The 20,997-nt window shown below is 40.9% G+C and overlaps 1 protein-coding gene across 1 annotated transcript; it reads right to left on the bottom strand.

Annotated features, from left to right (window-relative positions):
* Positions 1-8,793: 8,793 nt before the first annotated feature.
* LOC100713527 (olfactory receptor 14I1) lies at positions 8,794-20,581 on the bottom strand. The gene is made up of 2 exons (XM_063236761.1): positions 20,484-20,581; positions 8,794-9,721 (listed from the first exon to the last, which is right to left on the bottom strand). The coding sequence occupies exons 1-2, from the start codon at positions 20,579-20,581 to the stop codon at positions 8,794-8,796; spliced, it is 1,026 nt and encodes a 341-aa protein (XP_063092831.1).
* Between the last annotated feature and the right edge of the window lie 416 nt (positions 20,582-20,997).

Here is a 20,997-nt window from a genome sequence, read left to right as displayed (position 1 = left end):
CAGATGAATGAACTTTCCATGTGACAATGACATGTGTGTGACCGTAGGAGAAGCTACAAATCAAAGCTTGAAGACAAAGCATATGTTGTGTGGCTTCAGGAAACCAAGATGACTTTATGTAAATGGAACTTTTCATGTATGATTTTTCAGAACTTCTGTGGACACTTACATACTTTTCTTGTAAATATCACCAGGTCATCATTAAGTTAGGAAAGTATTAAGATTCTTTATTATGTTGAAAAATTAAATTTAGTCTGAAATTTATGAAATTATTAAATATTGCCAACAAATAAGAGCTCATGTTTGAATTTCAGTGCATAGATTTCTTAAATCTGATTGGTATGTTTGGTAAGAATATAATTTGAAATTCCAATTCAAGTATTAAAATGAACTGATTTAGGTGAGTTCAAAATTCAGATGTCAAGATTAATCGGCATCTAGTTATCTTGGCTTTTTTCTGAAACAAACTACAAATGGGCATTTTGTCTGTTCCACATGAATGGAAATAATTTTATTTCTTTAAAAATCATAAGACATAAGAATATAGTTTCTTACTTAATAACTAATTACCAAAAATCTTGGACAACACTATTCTGCTGAATTTAAATTGTCACGCCTCATTCAAAAAACGTGTAAAACTTAACATTTGCACAACCAGTATATGAGAACATGTTTGTCCTCGTCTCTGTCAGCCGGAGGTATTGTTTCACAGCTTTTAGTGGATACAGGTTACCTTAGTGACAGCAGACCACCTCTCAAAGTTCCAGCAGTTGGTTTATTCTACTCGTGTAACACGTCTGTTGCAGCTCTGGCTGTCTCTTTTCCTAATGAGCCCAAGGCAGACACCTGAACATTACGGCCGACCAATCGAGAAAGTGGGCAGGTTCGGGGACAGGGCTCAGAAAGGCTACACATCAACCAGCAAACCACAAGTGGCCCCAGGGGCCAGAGAGGCCAAGTAACTCTGGACAAAGATTTTTAACCACAAGCTCAGGACTTCTGTGTCACTCCAGGGGCTTGGACCCTCATTCTGACTTCTATTTGTGTCCAAACTCCAAGCTTCCCCTTTCAGTAAGATGTGTCCCCTTTTATGGGGAATGTATCTACTCATAGCTAGAACCATGTAGAATAAGGTAAACATCAAAGCCTCATTTCTGCCTATGACAGCGGTAAGTCCTAGTCAATGTGAGGATGAGAGTCCTGGGCTGGTGATCTAGAATTATAAAGCAACACTTCTCCAAAAGAAAGGAGGCCTTACCTCATCTAGGAGAGAGCTTCTGAGAATGCACACATGTAGCAGAAATGAGAGCTAATACCCCAAAACTGCATGAACAGTAAAACAATAATCAACAAAACAGAATTCATGCACACAAAACTACACACCCTTTCTGGTCACCACCACTGTGATCTCTACTTGTATGGAGGAACAATCTTTTAAGTCATGCTGTGTATTAAAACTACTTACCTATCCAATGCACCTATGTCTTTACGTAATGGTCAATATTGTGACATACAGATTTCCATCTACCTACGTGCTTATGTATCATAATAAATGACACATATTGGTTTTAGATACTTTAATGCTGTAACTTTAAGTTTTAAGTTAAAATCATGAACAGTGAGGTTCCTCGTGGCAAGGGTAAGGCTGCAGGGCTCATAGGACATTGCAGGGTGTGTCCAGGGCAGCAGGTTTCATGGCTAAGGAGTGAATGGAGCAGACAGGACTCCAGGGAAGATGGGCAGTTTCAGTCCAGTGACAGAGTAAGAAGCAGGGTCACCTCCTCATCTGGTCCTGTGTTCAATCCAGTTCTAGGGACCACACCTTTGGGGAGACTCTCAGATCCCCTTGAGGGAGGAGGCCTAGTGACCTGGGCCCAACCTTGCTGCCACTGCCTGGCATTGTGGGCCTTGGTCTCCTCCCACTGGGAGACAGGCCAGGGTCAGGGCCTCTCTGGACGAGGGGACGAGGGGGGTTGCAGGATAGACAACTGCTCAGAGGCAGTGGCCCGGCTAGAGACGCATGTCCCAGAGTCAGGGGCAGAAGCACAAAGGAGAGGGTCCTGCAAAGGGCCCAGCCTGGGAACAGAGGGGTCCCTGAGACAGTAAGAAACACAGGGCCTTGCAGCGCTGAGACCCAGGAGTCAAGAGGGCGGGGACAAGGCTGGAGTGGTGCACTTACCTCTGTGTGGATGTGGCCACTCCCTGCCTAGGCCCCCCCAACAGCACCGAATGCAGCACTTGAGCGCTGTCCCTGCTGAGTCCCCAAGGGCCAGAACTCAGTGTGCTTGGGCCTGGGCACTTTTGCCACCACCCCAGAATTGGGTGCCAGTGAGATTTCTTCTCATAAGATTAGAAAGCTTCTGAATTCTCAGGCTGAAAAACAGAGAGAAACTAAGAAACCAGGTGATTGCTGGGGTGGATGCAGACAGTAAAAGCTGATTCTTGCTGACTTCCAGAAAGCAAACTCTTCACTTAAGAAAAAGCAAAACACAAAGACAAAAACAAAAACAAACAAACAAACAAACAAAAAACCCCAAAAACAAAGAAAGAAAGAAATCCAGCACGTGGGAGCATTGCTAGACCCCAAGTCCTGTGGCAGAAGATCTCCCAGAATGGCACAGCGGGTTTGGGGGTGCTCCATCCCCATCCTCTGGGTGGCCAGTGAGGGGAAGAGTTTGGGGCCAGGGGCTGAAGACCCAGAGAAGCAAGTGGCAGAACAGAGAGCATAGCCAGAGGCATAAACTCCCTGGAGAGCTGGAGCCTGCCCCTTGCCGGAGCCAGCAGCCTCTGAGCTCACTAAGAATGGTTCTCTTTCTTTTATAATTTGTTTTTCTCTTGTTAGATTTCTTGACTGTTGTGTCTTTGTGTGTGTGGATGTAGCTCCATTCATATTTGTCTATTGTTGACTGTATGGTGTTTCCTCAGGCTGCCATACACCATGTTGGAAGTTATCTCCTAGAGCTGTCCAACCTCATGCACAGGCCAAGACAGCAGTGGATACGGTCTCTGGTCTCCTCCGTCCGCTTTCCCCTCCCATTCATAATCTCAGCCTATGCCTGCCTCTCTAGATTTGTACATAATTTGTTTACCTCTGACTCCTCTCACCTATGTCCTTTACTTCCCCTTCCCTTAGTGTTCCCTCTCTCTCACAAATAGACCGTCGAGATAACCTGATCACACCTAGGCCTTAGTGTTTTTCACTGGCTTCCCCACACTAAGGGCTGTCTCAGGGGTCTGTGACCTTTGGGTCACTACTTGCGCCTGACCTCCCTCCACCCCTGTCCCTGTCCACTCTAAGTCCCTCCCCTATACATCCCCTCTTACACTCACTCTTCCCTACAACTTTTTTTTGGGTATAAAAATACTATAATTCAAACATACTTTTCCTTGGTTTTTCAGTCAGAGCACATGTGGGGAGGTATCTTTATGGGAACTGTGTATGAGTGTAATTACTCTTTCTCTACTGTGTCTTCCATTGACCTAGCAGGTTCTCTCTCACTACAGGCTGATGCTTGGGTCTCACAACACTGGGCTTCTGCTGCAGTACAGTTAGATGCAAGCTCCACGAAGCCTCCCTTTCTTTTTTTTTTTTATTTAAAGAAAAGGAAACGAAAAAAAAATACATGGAGATTAAAAAAAAAGGGTAGAAATAATACTAAATTACAGACAAACAAAAGGTAAGAAATTGCCGGTTGATAAGTTACAAATTGTCATCTTCGAAATGGCTGTTCAGGTTATAGAATTAAAGTATTTAGAATGACATTCAAAAAAGTGACCCTACAAACCATTCTGCTCTATGGCCGAACAAAAGCTCCGTAATATGATTATCAGTCCCACCTATTTGTTTTACATCTCTAAGAGGATAAGGTTAACCATATCAAAACAGAACAGAACATTTAAAAAAAAATAAAAAACAATTTAAAGAAATACAGATTTCAAAGCAAGTCCACTGGAGATCTACCTTATCTAACTGTCTCTAGCTTCTTACAAATAGTTGTCCCTAACTTCACCCACTTTCTATACTTATTGCATATTATAGAACTAATCAAATCATTACAGGATGATGGAGTCTTTTTAGGTCCTCAAGTTCCAAATTAGGGAAGACAATAGCAACTACCATCGCATCTCTCATTCTCTTTGAGATAGCCGTCCCCATCTCTGCATATGCTGAAGTTGAGCTGAAGAAACCAGTCCAGAGTCATTTTAATCAGCAAGCAATAGATTGCTAGAATTTATATTATAATGCTACAAAATAAGCCTCGGGTTTTTCAGGTCTCTTCCTCAGAGTATTTGTTCCTATCCTCTCTGTATTATAGGGAAAACCAAGTCATAACAAGACAGTGAAACAATTTCCTAGATAAACATGCAATGGATAAGACTTATAAAACTATAATATAAATGATCTTCCGTAGCTACTATGTTTTCTCTTGTTATTTTCAATAGATTTGTCGACAACACTGGCTTATTATAGTTAAACATACTATCACCTATTTTTATAAAGACTTATCTTTGACTGCATTGTAGTATTTGAGAGCTGTTACTGATTCATACCAGTATGGATATCCTTTACATCTTGTCATGCTCAGAGTAGTTTCCTCTACTTTTAGGGTCGATTCTAACACGCATACCGATTTCAAATAGGATCAGTCAAGGCCAACCAATAGTCTTATGATTCAGATACAATTAAGATCAGTCATAGTAAGACAATGTAAGTAATACAGGATTTCACCTAAGTCGATAGGAAAGTAAGGATAGTTACCATGGTATAACCTGCTATTTTTGGTTCTAGAGGTCTGTGTCCTCAAATCTGATATGAATGGACAGACCAGAACAAATTTAATTCAATCTAAATATGGCACTAGGACTACTGTGTCTTTTAAATCGTTATACACCATTAGCAATGACCTCTGCTTTTTTTTTTAAATATAGTTTCAGAGCTGTCTCTACTAAAGACTAGCTTACCGTCTCTGCCTCATGTCTGCTACTCCACTTTTCTGCTATAATTTGTCTACCTTATTCCCTCATTCCATGGTCTGCCCCGTTCACTGAGGCCTCTCTGCCACTGTAGCTGTAATCCTGATATCTCTTCCTCTCTTTCTCTGTAATGTCCTTCAGCGCTCTCTGTAGGGTTGGATTGGTGGCCACGAACTCCCACAGTTCCTCCTTGTCTTGAAAGTATCTTATTTCTTCATTAATTTTTAGAGAGAGTTTTGACGGATATATGAACTTAGGTTGCATATTTTTTTCTTTCAGGACTTGGAATATTTCTCCCCACTCCCTTCTTGACTTAAGAGTTTGTGTTGATAAGTCTGCTGTTATTTTGATAGATTTCCCGTTATAGGTAACCTGCATCCTTTCTCTGGCTGCTTTTAATATTCTGTTTTTTTGGTGGATTTCTGGGATCTCGATTATTATATGCCTAGGCGTAGATCTGTTTTGGTTGTAGGTAGCTGGCGTTCTGTATGCTTCTTTTATCTGGATATCATTTCTTTTTGCTATACGTGGGAAAGTTTGCTTTAATATCTCTGTGAATATTTTTTGTATTTCATTTTTGGATGTTCCTGCTTCCTCACTCACATTCTTTATCCTTAGGTTATGTATCTTTTTATCATCTTCCAGTTTTAGAATTGCTTCTTTCTGGTTCCTTGTTATTTTTAAGAGGCTTTTTCTTTCACGTTCATAAGCCCTAAATCTCTCTTCAAGTTTCAGAAGGTTGTCTTTAGTTTCTGTCAAGGCATTTTGCCAATATTCAATGGAGTTCTGAGTTTCCTGATATTCTCTTTGGATCTGTTTCATGTATTCTAAGTTATGCTTAAATTCTTCAGATGCTTCTCTTTCTTTTCTGATTTCCTCAGTTCTTCCATCTATGTTCTCTTGGGCGGGGCTTGTCATTTCTTTAATTAATCTCTTTATATCTTGCCTCACTTGGATCAGGAGTACATCTTTAAATTCCTCTATGAGATCATGTAAGTACTTTTTAATTTCGGCTGATGCTGTGTCGAGTAGAGGGTGGTTACTGTGTTTGTTCTCTTCAGTGTTTAGTTCTCTTGGGTTTAATTTCTCCTGTTGAACAGCTGGAGATTTTTTTTTATTTTTATCTCTTGTCATGTTTCTGGTTTCTTTCAGACTGTCCTGGAGTTCTCTGGCCCTCTCCAAATTGCTTAGGGCCTTTCAGGAGCATGCTGGCTTGAGTTTTTGCTGTCCTCCCCAATTTGCTGTTATCTGGGGTAGGCTGGGATGCAGGGGCGGTACAGTTTAGTCTCTAGCCTCTGTGTCAGTTAGTTCATAAATAAGGCTGTACTTTCTGGTTGTCACTGAGTTGTGACTATTTTGTATCTGCTTATTGGGCCCCAAGCAGAGGCTTGGTTTAGCCCCAGTAGCTCCTGCCAGTTCTCTTTGAATCAGAAGCAGCTGAGTAATGGCACAGGATTCTGCCCAGGTCCCAGCCGTTCTCTTCCAAACCTCTCTGTGATAGGAGCACCAGAAAAGCAGATCTGCCCAAAACCAAGATGGCTCCCACTAAGTTCTCTGTGTGGAGCTGAAGCCAGCAAGTAATCAGGCTCTGCCAGGACTCAAGATGTCTTCCACCAGCCCTCCCTACAGGGGGACCTGGTGATGTCACCAAGCTGCGGTTTCTGCCGCCAGGCTAATATGTCTGCACCAGACTCTGTGTTATTGATTTCCCCGTGGTGGCGGGCCAGCTGTTCTCTGGCCAAACCCAGCAGCCGCGGGGTTTTCTGTACTCACCAGAGTCTGGTGCAAGTCCTCGTTCCGGGACCGCCGCACACCAAGCTATCCACTTTTCCCCCACTCGTGGCTCAGCGCTGACCGGTCAGATTTTTGTGCACCGTTTAGATTTGAAACGCCAGAGCTTTGTACATCTGCTCTGGTGCAGCGGTGCAGAACTGGCTGCTACTTGGAGTCTCGATCTGGGTCTCAGTTTCCCGCAGTCCCCAAAAGCAACTCAGCTTTTCGTGTTGGGTCCACGAGTCTGTTTGTTGATTTAAGGGCGCGGGATTTGCAGCCTCTGGTCTCAGCAGGACTTTAAATCCTCCAGCTGTACTGTCTTGGTTAATAAGAATCGCTGCGATTTGTCTGGTCCTCTCCATGCTGTCTTTTTTTTAGCTTTGAGTTTGAATTCTCTGGAGAGACTCTTCGCTCGATCCCCTAGCTCGCCGCCATTTTCACAATCCGAAGCCTCCCTTTCTATGAAAATCATCTTCCTCCACTCTCACCTCCACACATAGCCTTTTAACCCCTTCTCCCTGCCCCCTTACTTCTAGATATAAAAGCAGTATCATTAAAATCCACTTTTCTTTTCTTTCCTTTTAATCTCCCTGTTTTGTTCCATTTTTTCTTCTTCTTTCAGTTTCTATCTTCCTGGCTGTTAAGGTTTGTGTTCAGATGGCCCCTGCAAACCTGATACAGTGATGGAGGCAGCTGAATCTGGCATTTGCGATTGGTTTGTTGTGTAGCACTGGGGATTTGTGGTGTGTGTGTTGCACTCACCTAGGGCAGGGAGCTGGCATGCAATGTAAGGAAAGGGAAGAAGGTATGCTTTTCTCTCTTTTTATCCTTTTGCTCTTGCTGATTGTGGCCACCATGAACAGCTGCCCCTCAGCTATGCCATCCTGCCTTGGAGCTAGCTGAGTATGGCCTGAGACTTCCAAAACCTGTAAGCTAAATAAATCTTTCTTTCCTTCATTTTGAGTATCAGGTATTTTGTCTCAACAGTTAGAGAAAAGTAACCAAGCAACTGGCTTTTCTCTATTAGTACTGACCCTCAAGAAGACACTTCTTGAGTTACTGAAAGCATTGAGGCCAGAACTTTGGGCAGGAGGTTATTTTCTTCTGCTTGTCTATAATTTTAAAGTATTTGCACAACAAATTTGCATAATTTTTGACAAAAGGAAGCATGAAATGTAATGATATGGTTTGCCTGTACTCAATTCATTTATGCTAAACATTGAGGCAGTTAAAGTTTTGGAAAATTTACAAATTCTCTTGCCAAACTCTGAATGACAAATTTGTATTTCTAATAATTTTTAGTGTGAATCTGAGTGCACTTCTGATTTGCATGTCAAGTTTCTTGTCTGTAAATCTGGGGGAAACAAGTAGAAACTATATTGTAGTGTCATGTGGTGGCAATTGACTCCATATATATATATAAAATAGTTTTACCATCTTCTATAAAGTCAATCTTATAAACTTATTGGATTCATTATCATTACAATAATTATAACAGTTCAAAGAAGAAAAATGATACTTTCAATAGATATATTGATGAAGATTTAATTTCCTGAAAAATTTAAATAAATAGCTCTGTAAAAGAAGAATATACTTAAAATAGTGGGAAAAATTAAAAAAGAGCACACATTCCTCTTTGATGTAACCACCATGCTTGCTGTGTGTCCTCTGATGCCAAACAGCTAAGTCAGGGACTAAAAGCACACACGTGTGTGTTCTTTTCCAAGAAGTCTGGTGACAGAGCCATGGCTGCAGGTTTGCAGAAGGTTTTGAGAGGGTCTGAAGCGGGACAGAAGGAGATGGAGTACCCTGGGATGGCACAGTCACACAACTGCTATACCCTTCAAAAGAACAGGATTTTATTTCCTGAAGAAATACCTCCAATGCTGTCTTGATTCAGTACAACAAATATTCCTTTTCTCCAATCCAATGAGACTTTCAATGTTTTTCATCATCATATCCACAGGTTTTCAGCTGTCTTCAGTCATGCAGGATCATCTTTGGTCTTTGTTTCAGTTTCTGCAACCAAGATGGGAAGTTCTACTTTCACAGAGCGCGCATCTTCCCCAGAAGTCTCCACACAGCTGCTTGGATCTCCTTGTTTCTAAGGCTATAGATGATGGGATTCAGGCAGGGAGGCAAAACTGTATAAGCCAGAGCAACCACCAGGTCTTGGGTGGAGGAAGTTTCTGCCACTGGTCCCAAGGCAGCAAAGAGCCCCGAAGTCAGGAAGAGCAGGGTGACAGTGAGCTGTGGGGAGCAGGTGGACAAGGCCTTGGCTCGGCTCTCCACAGATGGCAGCCTGAGCACGGTCGAGAAAATGTGGAAGTAGGAGACGACTATAAGCACGAAGCATCCCAGCACCAGGCATGAGCTCAAAGCCAGAGTCACGAATTCGGTGAAGAAAACCTCACAGGAAAGCAGGGCCATCACATGAGGGATATCGCAGAAGAACTGGTGGATGGTATTGGACCGCGAAACTGGCTCCCTGAACATGTTGCTGGTGTGGACCGAGCCGTAGGTAAAGCAGCTCAGCCAGACCATGGCTGCTATCTGCTGGCATTTGCCTGGTGTCATCACAATGCCATACAGGAGTGGATGGCAGATGGCCAGGTAGCGGTCATACGACATGACAGTGAGGAAGGCCAGCTCGGCAGAGGCAAAGGTGAAGAAAAAGTAGACTTGGGCCATGCAGCCAAGGTAAGAGATGGAGGTGTTGTGGGTCAGGGAGCTGTGGATCGACTTAGGCACCGTGATGGAGATGTAGCCCAAGTCCAGCAAGGAGAGATTTTTCAGGAAGAAGTACATGGGCGCATGCAGATGCAGATCGACAGTGACTGCCATCACAATGAGCAGGTTCCCCGCCAGTGCTGTCAGGTAAACCAGCAGGAACAGTCCTGCGTGCAGCAGCTGCAGCTCCTGAACATTGGAAAAGCCCAGGAGCAGGAACTCTGTCACCATGGTGAGGTTGTCCCTGTGGCAAGGAAGTCTGGGCCCTGATGGTGAGGAAATGTGTGACAGTTTGAAATGAGGTCATGAAATATGAACACGGGAAACAATATTCTCTTATATTAAATGAAGTACACACTACTTATGCAGAAGGGTGGTGATGGATGACATTTTTAGCATGAAAAATTCTAAAATATGACCAAGATGAAAACTGAATAGCACATTTCCAAAACCCTTTCATTAGTACTCTTCATGTACCATGCAGCACTTCTTGAACATGAAAATTAAGATTCTTCCCATTAGGTCTGGCATTATGGTGCACACCTGTGATCCAGACACTGGGCGCTAAGATAGGAGTCTGGGAAACTTAAAGACCCTCATACCTCACAACAAAGGAAAAACAATACAAGACAAAAGAATCCAGGGATATAGCTCCATGTGAAGGCCCTAAGCTTAGGCTTGATCCCCAGTGTTGTAGTCAGGGTTTGCAAAGGAAACAATTTAACACAGGACACATAATTTATAGGACTATTTTATCATAGTCGCCCAAACAGTCAAATGCAAAAGAGCACAGGACCACATTCTAAAGACACAAGGAATCCAGCTGAGGGCCCAGATCCCATTGCAACTTCCCACATGAGTCCAGCTGAAGACCTGGAGCCCTTGAAGTACCCTCCATGTGTCCAAGTGGAGGCAGACACATTCAGTACCAGAAAACAAAGACAAGAAAACAAAAACAAAAATCAAAAAGAATTTGCTGGTCAAATAATCTAGAGCAAGGTCTTGGCCAAGGCGACTTCAAGAGCCTGAGCCTGAGCTGGCATGGACGCCGGGGTGAGCTGTGTGTGTGTGTGTGTGTGTGTGTGTGTGTGTGTGCGTGTGTGCACATGTGTGTGCTGTGAACCCTGTGCCTGTTACTGTTCACTTGTGGGGAGTCATCTAGACCCATGACTGTGTGAAAATGAAGGAATACTTCTCTATGCTACTCAGACTATTACACGTGCCTTTTCTCAACAGTGTTGATTGTATATTTAAAATACATGTGTTTCTATGAAATTCCTCTGCGGGCTTTGCTGTCTGCAAGACTCCAAAACAATCTATGAAGCTGTTTTAAATGAGGGCCAATTTTTTGGGAGTCATTTTAAAATCAGGTTACTGACTTAATCAAGTTTATTTGGTCAGGTTTATTAAGTCAAGTTTATTTGGTCACCTTGTTCTATTAGTGATTGACTCTAGCAAGCCCCTAGCTGCCTTGCTTAATGGGCAAATGGCAGAAGTTATCATTATTTACAAAACAGGAAGACCCTATGGCTTATGAAAAATTTCAAAGGTAGTGTTTCCAAAGAACATAAATAGGGTGGTCTAAACTTTGCATGGTGTCCTTAATTAAGCGAAAAGAATCACACCATCATACTCAGGTGCTGAGTAACAAATATGTGTATTATAGGTAACAAAGGACTACTATCTTTCATGAAGAACAACTGTAAAACATAATGTAAAAGAAAAATGTGAGTAAAAAATATGGCCAAGCATTTCATGAAACCAAAAACCTAATGACCAAATACCAACTCAAAAATAGATCCAAAAGTCAATCATGGTGGTGCATGCTTGTAATGCCAGCACTTGAGAGGTTGAGGCAGGATAATTGCAGTAAGTTTGAGGCCAGCTTGGACTACACAGAGGAACCTTGTCTCAAAAAATAATCCAGTCTTACTTATACAAATGAAAATGAAAAAATTTAATTAGGTGACTGTTTTGTGCTCACTACTTTAGAGACTATATTATGTAATATGAAATATTGTCACATAAAATATGTATATTTGCTATGTCATGCCTTGACAAGGAGGTGAAGAAATGAAACTCCTTTCTTACTGCTGTTGGGTGTGGCATATCATTTGGCATTAGGTAACACTACTGGAGATGTGAAGGTTTTGGTGATGCAATACCATAGTGAACAGATACATACTAAAGGTTTTAAACAATGACATATTTAAGTAGTTTTTCATCAGCATTTTTAAACCTCTAACTTATACTAGTAGGAGAAAAGATTATTTACTCCATGTCAACCCAGAATGGAACACTCAGTAGCAGTTACACAAGGTATGACAGCCTACACATATCAATATAAAAAGTTCAACATATTTGAGAAGAGGAAATAAGCTTCAAAGAACTACATAAAATATTTTTCTATGGATTTTCTTTTGATTGTGATTATGGATTTTATTTTGGTACTGGAAATCGAACTCAAGACCTCGCACTTGCCAGGCAGACATTTGCCACTGAGCTCTGTCCTCAACCAGAATGTGTTTCTAATCATATGAGTGTGAATATTCAGACTACAGTACGTTATGTGAACATACATATACATAAAATAAAAGCAGTTATGGGAGGGATATACAGTAGCAGTTAATGTACATGGAGTTGTAAACTAATGTGATGGAGATAAGGTGAAAAAATATTAATTATATCTGCAACCTTTTAATATTCAAAAAGCATTAAAACCAGCACAAATATGAATAAGCAGTAAAATGTGGTACTGGTAATTAACAACCACTTGTTATGCTCAAAATCTATTGATTCTGGACATTTCATATTTTTAATATGCAAACTGATATCAAAGAAAGAAGTAGTAAGTCGAGTTCCTCAAGTTAATAAAACAAAGTATGCCTCATGGTAAGAGTGATGGGATTGGAAGAAACCTGAGTCGTAGTTGAGCTGTTTTAACTGGGGAAAGCTATGAAGAAATCTTAATCTCAATTACTTTAAATGTAAAATAGTATTAAGTAAGATGGGCTCTGCTGCCCCACCATCTCTGAAACCATTTATGTGTGGTCTGCATGACGAGACCATGTGGCCCCGTCCAAGTAGATGAAGCCCCACGAGATGCTCTCCACTCCACCCCTACCTAGGAACAGAGAGGAAATCTGGGAACCAAATCGTTACATCTCTCACCATGAGCTGTTTCCTCCTTAGTTCCATGATAAAAATAGATCGTTACAAAACTGACAAGAACCCAAATTTTTTGCTGAGTTTGTTTGGGTCTGTCATTAAAAAATGAAACCGTTACTGAGAATATCATCAAATCTCCTTACTCAAACATCTATCTTAATTTTTTTCTCATAGAGTTTAAAACTATTGCCAACAGAAGCCATGTGTATATAAATTAAGTTCCCTTATTGCATAAAAGTCTGAGAAATATAAGAACAACAATACCTTGGTAAAAGAACATGTAGCTTCTCAGTGTATCCTCGCTTTTTGAAGCAATGATGCGAAAGGAATTAGGATGCCTCTCTCTGTTTCACTGGGAGTCGTGACTGACTCAGTGTGTGAACTCAGTCATGGTGAAGGCTGCTGTGCAGTGTTTCAAGGAGAGACTTCTCTTCTAGTTTCCCAGCGAGAGGTGTCCTGGAATTGGGAGTGGACTGGTTTTCAGAGAGCATCCCGGGAGACACTGGCCTCAGGTGAGTGCAGATCTCTAGATAAATGTCGTCTCACCTATGAGACAGAAGTCAGGGAATGAAGCATGTGGGAACTGAATTCAAAGTCCATGGGGAAGTGGGGAGCAGTAGGACTCAGATTCTAAGGAAGACAGTGAAGAAATGTCAACAGTGAAAAGAAAAACGTTGAAGGATTTACATTTTCATAAAAAATCTTTGATTAAATAAAAATCTAGACCTTAAATAAGCTAAAAAAGAAACAGCTACTTTACTTCTTTCTTATGCCTCCCCATGTCCAGTTTACTCTACAGGTACAACAGCCCATTCCCACACTGTACCTGCAGTCCAGAAAAGTCTGGTCTTTTTTTTTTTTTTTTTTTTTTTTTGTCTTTTTCATTTTTATCGGTACCAGGGATTGAACTCATGACTGCCTGCTTGAAGGCAGGCGCTTATGCCGCTGAGCTAAATCCCCAGCCCCGAAAAGTCTGGTCTTAATAAAGACACTACAGTGTTTCTTATCTTGTCCTAAACCCATCTTTCCCCAAATAGATGTATGTTTCATGATAATAAATCAAGATGAGATTTGAATAATGTATCTCAGCAAATGTGATAACTTGGAAATTTGAAGTCTTTAGAACAATTTATCAGAAGGTTATGGGATGTATCTTTTATTTCTTTTCTCAGATGAGTAGAAAATAAGTGGTAAAAGAAAAATATGAGACAAAATAAATCTTTGGAGTTTACTGCACGAAAGGATAGTTTAGGAGATGGACATACTCAGAGCCAGAAGAGGTTCAGAGATCTCTGCCTCCTGTCTGGATCAGGAGCTTTTGTAGCTCAGAGGATCCAGAAGAGCAGTCGCTGAGTGTCCAAGGTGGGCACACGGAGGTGTGGTCTTACAGGGCATTTCCTTCAATTGGCTGCTCGTGATCGCCTTTATCCCTGTGCCTCTCTATTGCCTGAAACTTGGGGCTTTTCAGCTTTTTTTTTTTTTTTTTTGGTCTTTTTCGTTTTTATCGGTGCCAGGGATCGAACTCACGACAGCACACTTGCAAGGAAGGCGCTTATGCCGCTGAGCTAAATCCCCAGCCCCGCTTTTCAACACTTTTAAATTAGATTTTTAATTTGTTTACATACTAAGTTAGACTGCTACTTGGAAGGTGATGTGGAGAAGATTTAAATTAACAATAATTCTTCCCTTTTGTCAACCTCTCTATTTAGAGAAATTGATCAAAATCTTGTGTGTTGATGTCACTTTTTGTCACCATCATGGTGATTTACTTGGTGTCATTATAGAATTTACCAGGAATGTTATTGGGCCAGCTGAAGAGCTCTTTGTGTTCATGTTGACCTAGTCCAAGGAAACAGTTTCATAAGGGGTGAACGTCTGCACAGAGGTACTTAGACGTGAAGACATGCTGTGCACCAAGGGGACAGTTATGTCGGGTGACTTGCAGACGGTAAGGCTAAGGGCAAAGAGACAGAATGGGACTTTTTAATATTAGGGCATTGCAAATATAATTAATATAAGTCCACATCAAAATGATAGTACACAGCTTCATCTGTAGTTAGGTGCTTTGAACATTGTATCTCCAAATCTTTCTTCCCATCCATTATGGATTCTTCTGTTGTGTTTTATTTCTCTTGTAGTGAGCTATACTCGACACTTTGATGCTATTATTTAGAAGGATAACATAATAATTTAAAATTAAAAAGTATTTTGTATTCATTTTTTCCTTTTGGAAATCTTACACAAGAATATTCATGTTTTCTTGAATGTTTTGTAAAGCAAAACCATAAAGAGAAGTTAACTGGGAGAATGTTCTTAAGACATGCAGGGAGTGAAGAGAAGTTTGGAGGCAATATAACTTTCCAATAATAAATAATCCCATTTGTTACAGCATCAGGAATGATAAAATACTTAGACGTAACCAAGTAGGTGGAAGGTCTGGACATTAAAAGTACCGAAATGAATTAGACGCGGCAAAGTAGGCTGACCTGCAGGTTCTCTATTTTCTGCTCCCCTGAACCTTACACTTGCCTTAGCCATCTGAAGACCAGGAAGTTGACACAATTTGAGGCCAGTTGCTGAGCACTGTGGCTGGAGAGGGAGTGTCAGGAATACAGGACCATAAGGTTGGAGGTGGAGTCTAGGCTGCTGTCCTTGGTGCTGAGCTTCCATGGCTCGCAGGCCTCTCTGAGTGAGGAACTTCCTGGTATCCCAGGGTCCTGGACTCCAATTATCCAGGATGCAGTAAAGCCCAATAGCTGAGTAGAATGGAAATGCTAATGGAGAGTTGCATGAGGTTCAACATAAATGGAAAGGACTAACCCCATGTAACTCTCAAAAAGCTACAGTGCCCAAATGTATTCAATTTAAATTAGTAAATTAAACAAAGACTTCTACAAAATTAAAAGAAAATATAAATCATGTGTTTGATGTGTGTTATAGTGTGGCATGGTCAAGATAATTTGATTATATGTGTCATTTCACTTACCTTATGTTTTTATGATGAGAATTTAAAATGTATTCATTTATTTTCAAATATATAGTGAATTATTACTGGCTATAATCACCCTCCTATATAATAAGATCTCAGACTTTTTATTTCTACCTGAACATTGCACCACTCAGTCAACAATATGTACATATATATATTTGTTCATTAAAAATAATATTAATCTGTTTTTTTATTTAAAGAAAGACAAAACAAAATAGAAAATGGGCAGAAATAGTACATACTTTCAAAGAAAAGAAATAGACAATAATAAATCACTAGCTGAGGTATACATATTGTCCCCCTATAAATAGTTGTTCAAGGTACACAAGTGGAACATATATATGGGATTTCAACCAGGGAGACTGCAAACAGTTCTGTTCAGCTATCCAACAAATCTAAGTATTATGGCTATCAATCCTATACACTTAGACATGTATGAATTTATCCATATCTTCATTTATGTTGAGACCTAACACAGTTTATTAGATTAAAATCCTTCTGCACAAAGATTAATAATATTTCTGGATTTCACATCATAACACTCTGGAATCAGGATTGGGTACTGCAGTACCACTTTCTTTCCTTCAAAGTTTTTGTTCATTTCATCTGTGTCATCAGATCAGTTCTCATAAGCTGTTTATAGGTTTTATGTAAGCATGAGTCTTAACATGTATTTCTATTCTTTCTATATTAGAGGGAGAATCATATCAAAGCAGGATAGAACTAAACTTTTTCATATATATATATATATATAACTAAAAAGACATATAAATCTGTATAAGCAGTTCTACCCTGGTCATTGTGCTGTTTTTTGTTATCATCAACAGAATTGGCTATATCATCAGATAAAGTATAATTGAACGTATCAATACATAACAGAATTAACAGAAATACAACTTTGTAGATAGTGTAGAGCTACAAAAACAGGTAATAATCAAATCAGAATGGATATCATAGTGAATCATTGTCATTTTCAGTATAGTTGACTATATTCCTCAACTTGTTACCATCAATCTTACAGTTTTGAATAAAATCTGGCAATAATAAGCAGCAATCAAACAAGTCATATTTAACTAAGATAAGTCATGATACAACAGTATAAGTCATACATGGATCCTGATTGAGTTAATAGGGAATTACAGACGTCCCCGATGCTATGGACAGCTGTCTGTGCCCCTCAGATCCAGTGCTTGTATACAAACTAGGACAGAATGAGTTACAGCCAAGCAGAGTGGTGCGAGTAATAAGGGTTTTAATTCCTGATACACTATTAGCTATACTTCCTGCTGTTTTTTTGAGGACTATTCCTCCCCTTTACTCCCCCAGAATGAACCGTGTATTTTTGGGTCTCCCCAACATGGTTTTGTATTGGGGCGGGGGACAACCTGCTATTTACCTAAGAGTTTCTGAATTTTCTCACTCCTGGGCTGGATTTCTAGTTATATTTTTTTCATTTACTAAAGCCTGTCTGTTCAACCTATCCATAAATACTGGTCTAGTTAACCCTATTACTCTGGTTCCCTTTCACATCGAGTTCCATTTTCTTACGTTTGATTTTGATCCATATAACCTTCTTCAGGCTAACTATATTTCCTATAAAGAGCCTCTCAGTGGACCCTATCTCTTGATCTACTCTGCCTGCAATTCTCTCTTTTTTCCCCTTAAGTTAGTGTATCTAGGCCATCTGCATTAGAAATTATACTCAACTTTCTCTTCCTCATTTCTGTTGAGCTCTTTTTATGTTATAGTTGTCAGTTTGTCTTCTTCATTTTGCTTTCTGCTGCATTCATTGTGGCCTCTGCCACTGTTTCTGGAATCTTGGTATTTTTCTCTTTTAGAATGTCTTGCAGTATTCTCTGTAGAGTTGAACTGGTGGTTGCAAATTCCCCTAGTTCCTCTTTATCCTGGAAGCACCTTGTTTCTCCATTAATTTCTAGGGACAGTTGTGCAGGATAGATCAATCTCTTGGCTGGAGGTCATTGTCTTCCAAAGCTTGAATTATTTTGCCCTACGCTCTTTGTGATTTGATGGTTTGTGCCAAGAAGTCTCCTGTAATTATGATAGGTGTTCCCTTGTAAGTGATCTGTTTCTTGTCTCTGACAGCTTTTAATATTCTCTTCTTATATTGGATTTCTGGAATTTTGATTATTATATGCCTGGGTGTAATTCTGTTTGAGTTGTAGGTGGCAGGGGTCCTGTATGCCTCATAGATCTGAGTATCTTTACCTTTTCCCATATTAGGGAAGTTCTCCTTGATTATTTCTGTGAATAGCCTTTGCAGTTCATTTGTTTGCATCCCTGCTTCTTCCTTTACATTCTTAATTCTTAAGTTATGGATCCTCTTATCATCTTCTAGCCTTTGTATTGTTACTGCTTGTAAGTTACTTTTAATAAGTTTTTCCTTTCATGCTCCCACATTATAAATCTGTCCTCCAGTTCAGATAATCTATCCTTAGTTTCTTTCAAGCTGTTATGCTTTCAATAGAGTATTTAGTTTCTGGTACTCTCTTTGAACCCATTTCATATATTCTATGTTTTTTCTATTTTCTCCACCAAACAATTATCCTCTTTTTTTCTGTTCTTCCATTCTACCATCTGTTTTTTATTGGGAGGTGCTTAGCATTTCTTTAACTATTCTACTTATATGTTGCTTTACTTGGTTAAATACTTCATTTTTGAACTTGTCTATTAGGTTCCAGAGATATCGCTTTATGTCTATTGGTGCCATGTCTGATATTGCATGCTTTCTGTCCTCATTCTCCTTTGCATTTACCTTCCCTGGATCAGTGTTCTCAGGATTGGTGACCGAGGACCCTTTCTTATTGCCTCCTCTTCTCATATTTTTTGTTCCTTCCATACAGGCATATATAGGAGGCCCAGTTTCTTTCTTTGTGGGTTACAGTTTGTTTGAATTGTACCAGTTAGGTGTTCCCACCCACTGCACTGTACTAGGAAGACACAGACTGGGGAAGCCTATTCTGGGCCCGCCCCAACAGGTCAGTCAGCCTGCTGAAGGCTTCTATGCTTTAGGATGCACTGCCAGGTACAGGGACCTGGTTTGGGTTAGCCTACTGGATTTTAGTCTACGGCGTCACCGAGGTCAAACACTCCCCACCAATCCTACTTGAGAGGGGAATATGTGACTAAAGTCACTGCAGCATCCTGTTCCACCTAGTCTGCCAGGTCCCAGAATGTTCTCTCTTGGAGACTCCTTATCTGTGGAAGGGTCCCCGTTTCTATCACTCACTGCAGGTCGAGACAGGGCTCCCCACAAGCTCTGCTCTCAGTTTGGTTCACTGATTCGATTCCCACTCTCAGGGCTTTTGTGTCTCTATCCCTGCTGTGCCAATTCAGACGCAGCAGCAGCAGCACGGGAATTCAAGCCACGGTTTCCAGAGGAGTGGGTTCCTGTGGCAACACTTTAGCTATTTCAGTCATAGCACTGGGATTACATTTCCAGTTGGCTTCTCTCAGCTTAGTTCATTCCTGGGTTGGCAAGGTATATCTCCCCCTGCTTAGGACTCCCCACACTGCATCATTCCTGGAATCTAAGCTGGCTACCTCAGAGAGCCACTGTAGCTGTTATTATCTATCCACCAATCTGTTCTCTACTCCCAATCTATTTTTAAAGATACAAACAAAGGCAAAGATACTACATTTTCAAGGAAAGAACAAATATCATTGAAATGTCTACATGTCTCAAAGTGATGTACAAATTCTATGAAATTTTCAATATTTCCTTACCTGTGAGAGTCTCTATTCTCCTCACTCACTCCTGGAGCTCAGCTTTTTTCTTTTCAGATTTCACATGTAACTGAAATCCAGTGGTTTTTGCTATTGTGTCTGGCTTATTTCATATAAAATTTTGATTTCTGGTTCCATCCATGGTGACACAAATAACAGAATTTTGCTATGTTTTACAGCTGAATTTTACTGAATCGTATAGGTGTGCCTCACTTCCTTGATTCAGTGACCATTAATGAAATTTTGGGTGTTTTTGGCCATTGGGACTGGTGCTGAGTAGACACAGAGGGCAGGTGTCTCCTTGAATACCCACTGAATTTCCTCTGAATAAGTATCCAGCGTTGGACTTGCTGGATCATATGGGAATTCTGTTTTTAACTTGCTTTTTTTTATTTAAAGAGAAAAATACCAAAACACAACAGTGAAAGGGTAAAACTAATACAGAATTTCAAGAAAAAATATACAGTAAGAAATCACTAGTTAATAGATTACATATTGTCATCTTAGAAATAGTTGTTCAAATTACAAAATTAAAGCATACAAGGTGGACATTCAAACAGTGAGATTGCCAACAGTTCTGTTCAATCATCCAACAAAAACTTAGTAATGTGGTTTCTATCATACACACTTAAATATGCATGCAGTTATATACTTTAGATCACTATCTTTTCCTCTCTTTTTTTACAATAACAATTACACATTTTGGGTTATATTACTCCCACAGTTCTTATTACTTTTTTTTGAAGAGAAAAAAACCACATGTGACAAAGCAAAACAGTCAGTTAGAACAGAAGGATGGACATAGTATATGATGTAAAAACAGAATACTGCCCGCCTGCCACCTCTCCTGCCCGGGGAGCACACCACCACCGCTGCCAGCTGGAAGGAGAGGGCCCAGCTGAGCGCCAGGGACTCCCGTTCATCCCTGCTTCTCCTGCCCAGGAGCGCACCAACTGCTGCCAGCGGGAAGGAGAGGGCCCAGCCAAGCAGAGGGACTCTGTCTGGTCTAGCCCTGCCCACTGCCTTGTCTGGCCAAGGAGCACACCACAGCTGCTTGCCGGAGGAGGTAACTGGGACGAGCTGCTGAGACCTGCTCTGACCTCACCTGCGACCTTCCTTTGATCTGGAGAGCACCAGCACTACTGCCACTGTCTGGGGGAAGAAGCAGTCCTGCTGAGGAGGTTTGAGGCCTACATAGGCCATAAGAGAACCTTCTATCAGCCTGGGGAGTCTTGCCATCCAGGGAGCTGGATTGTTATACAACATCCAATCTCTGGAAGAGTATGAGATCCTTGCTCTAGGGGGTGGGGAGCCCACTGGGCTTGCAGCCACACTAGAGTGGGCTTAGCAGGATTTTGGAATGCCTAGTCCACACCAGGTGGCCTTCTATCCCTCAGGGGAGCTTTGCTACCAGAAGGGGAAACTGTGCAAATTGAGAAGGCTTTAGGTCTACCTGAGAGGAGTCTGGCAAGCCTCTTTTAATCCCGGGGCTCCACTGCCCAAGGAGGGAGCTACTACCAGAGGTGTCCCAAGAGCCCAGGGCATAAGGGTCAATTTACAACACAACCAGGGGAAACTCTGAAACAACACTTAAAACACAGTAATATAGGAAAATGACA

The sequence above is a fragment of the Cavia porcellus genome, unplaced genomic scaffold (assembly GCF_034190915.1).
Source record: "Cavia porcellus strain 051 isolate PalLab524CR breed Dunkin Hartley unplaced genomic scaffold, mCavPor4.1 scaffold_2, whole genome shotgun sequence".
Lineage (NCBI taxonomy): Eukaryota > Metazoa > Chordata > Mammalia > Rodentia > Caviidae > Cavia > Cavia porcellus.
Note: the sequence above shows the minus strand (reverse complement) of the source record. Positions and strands in the feature narration are given on the sequence as shown.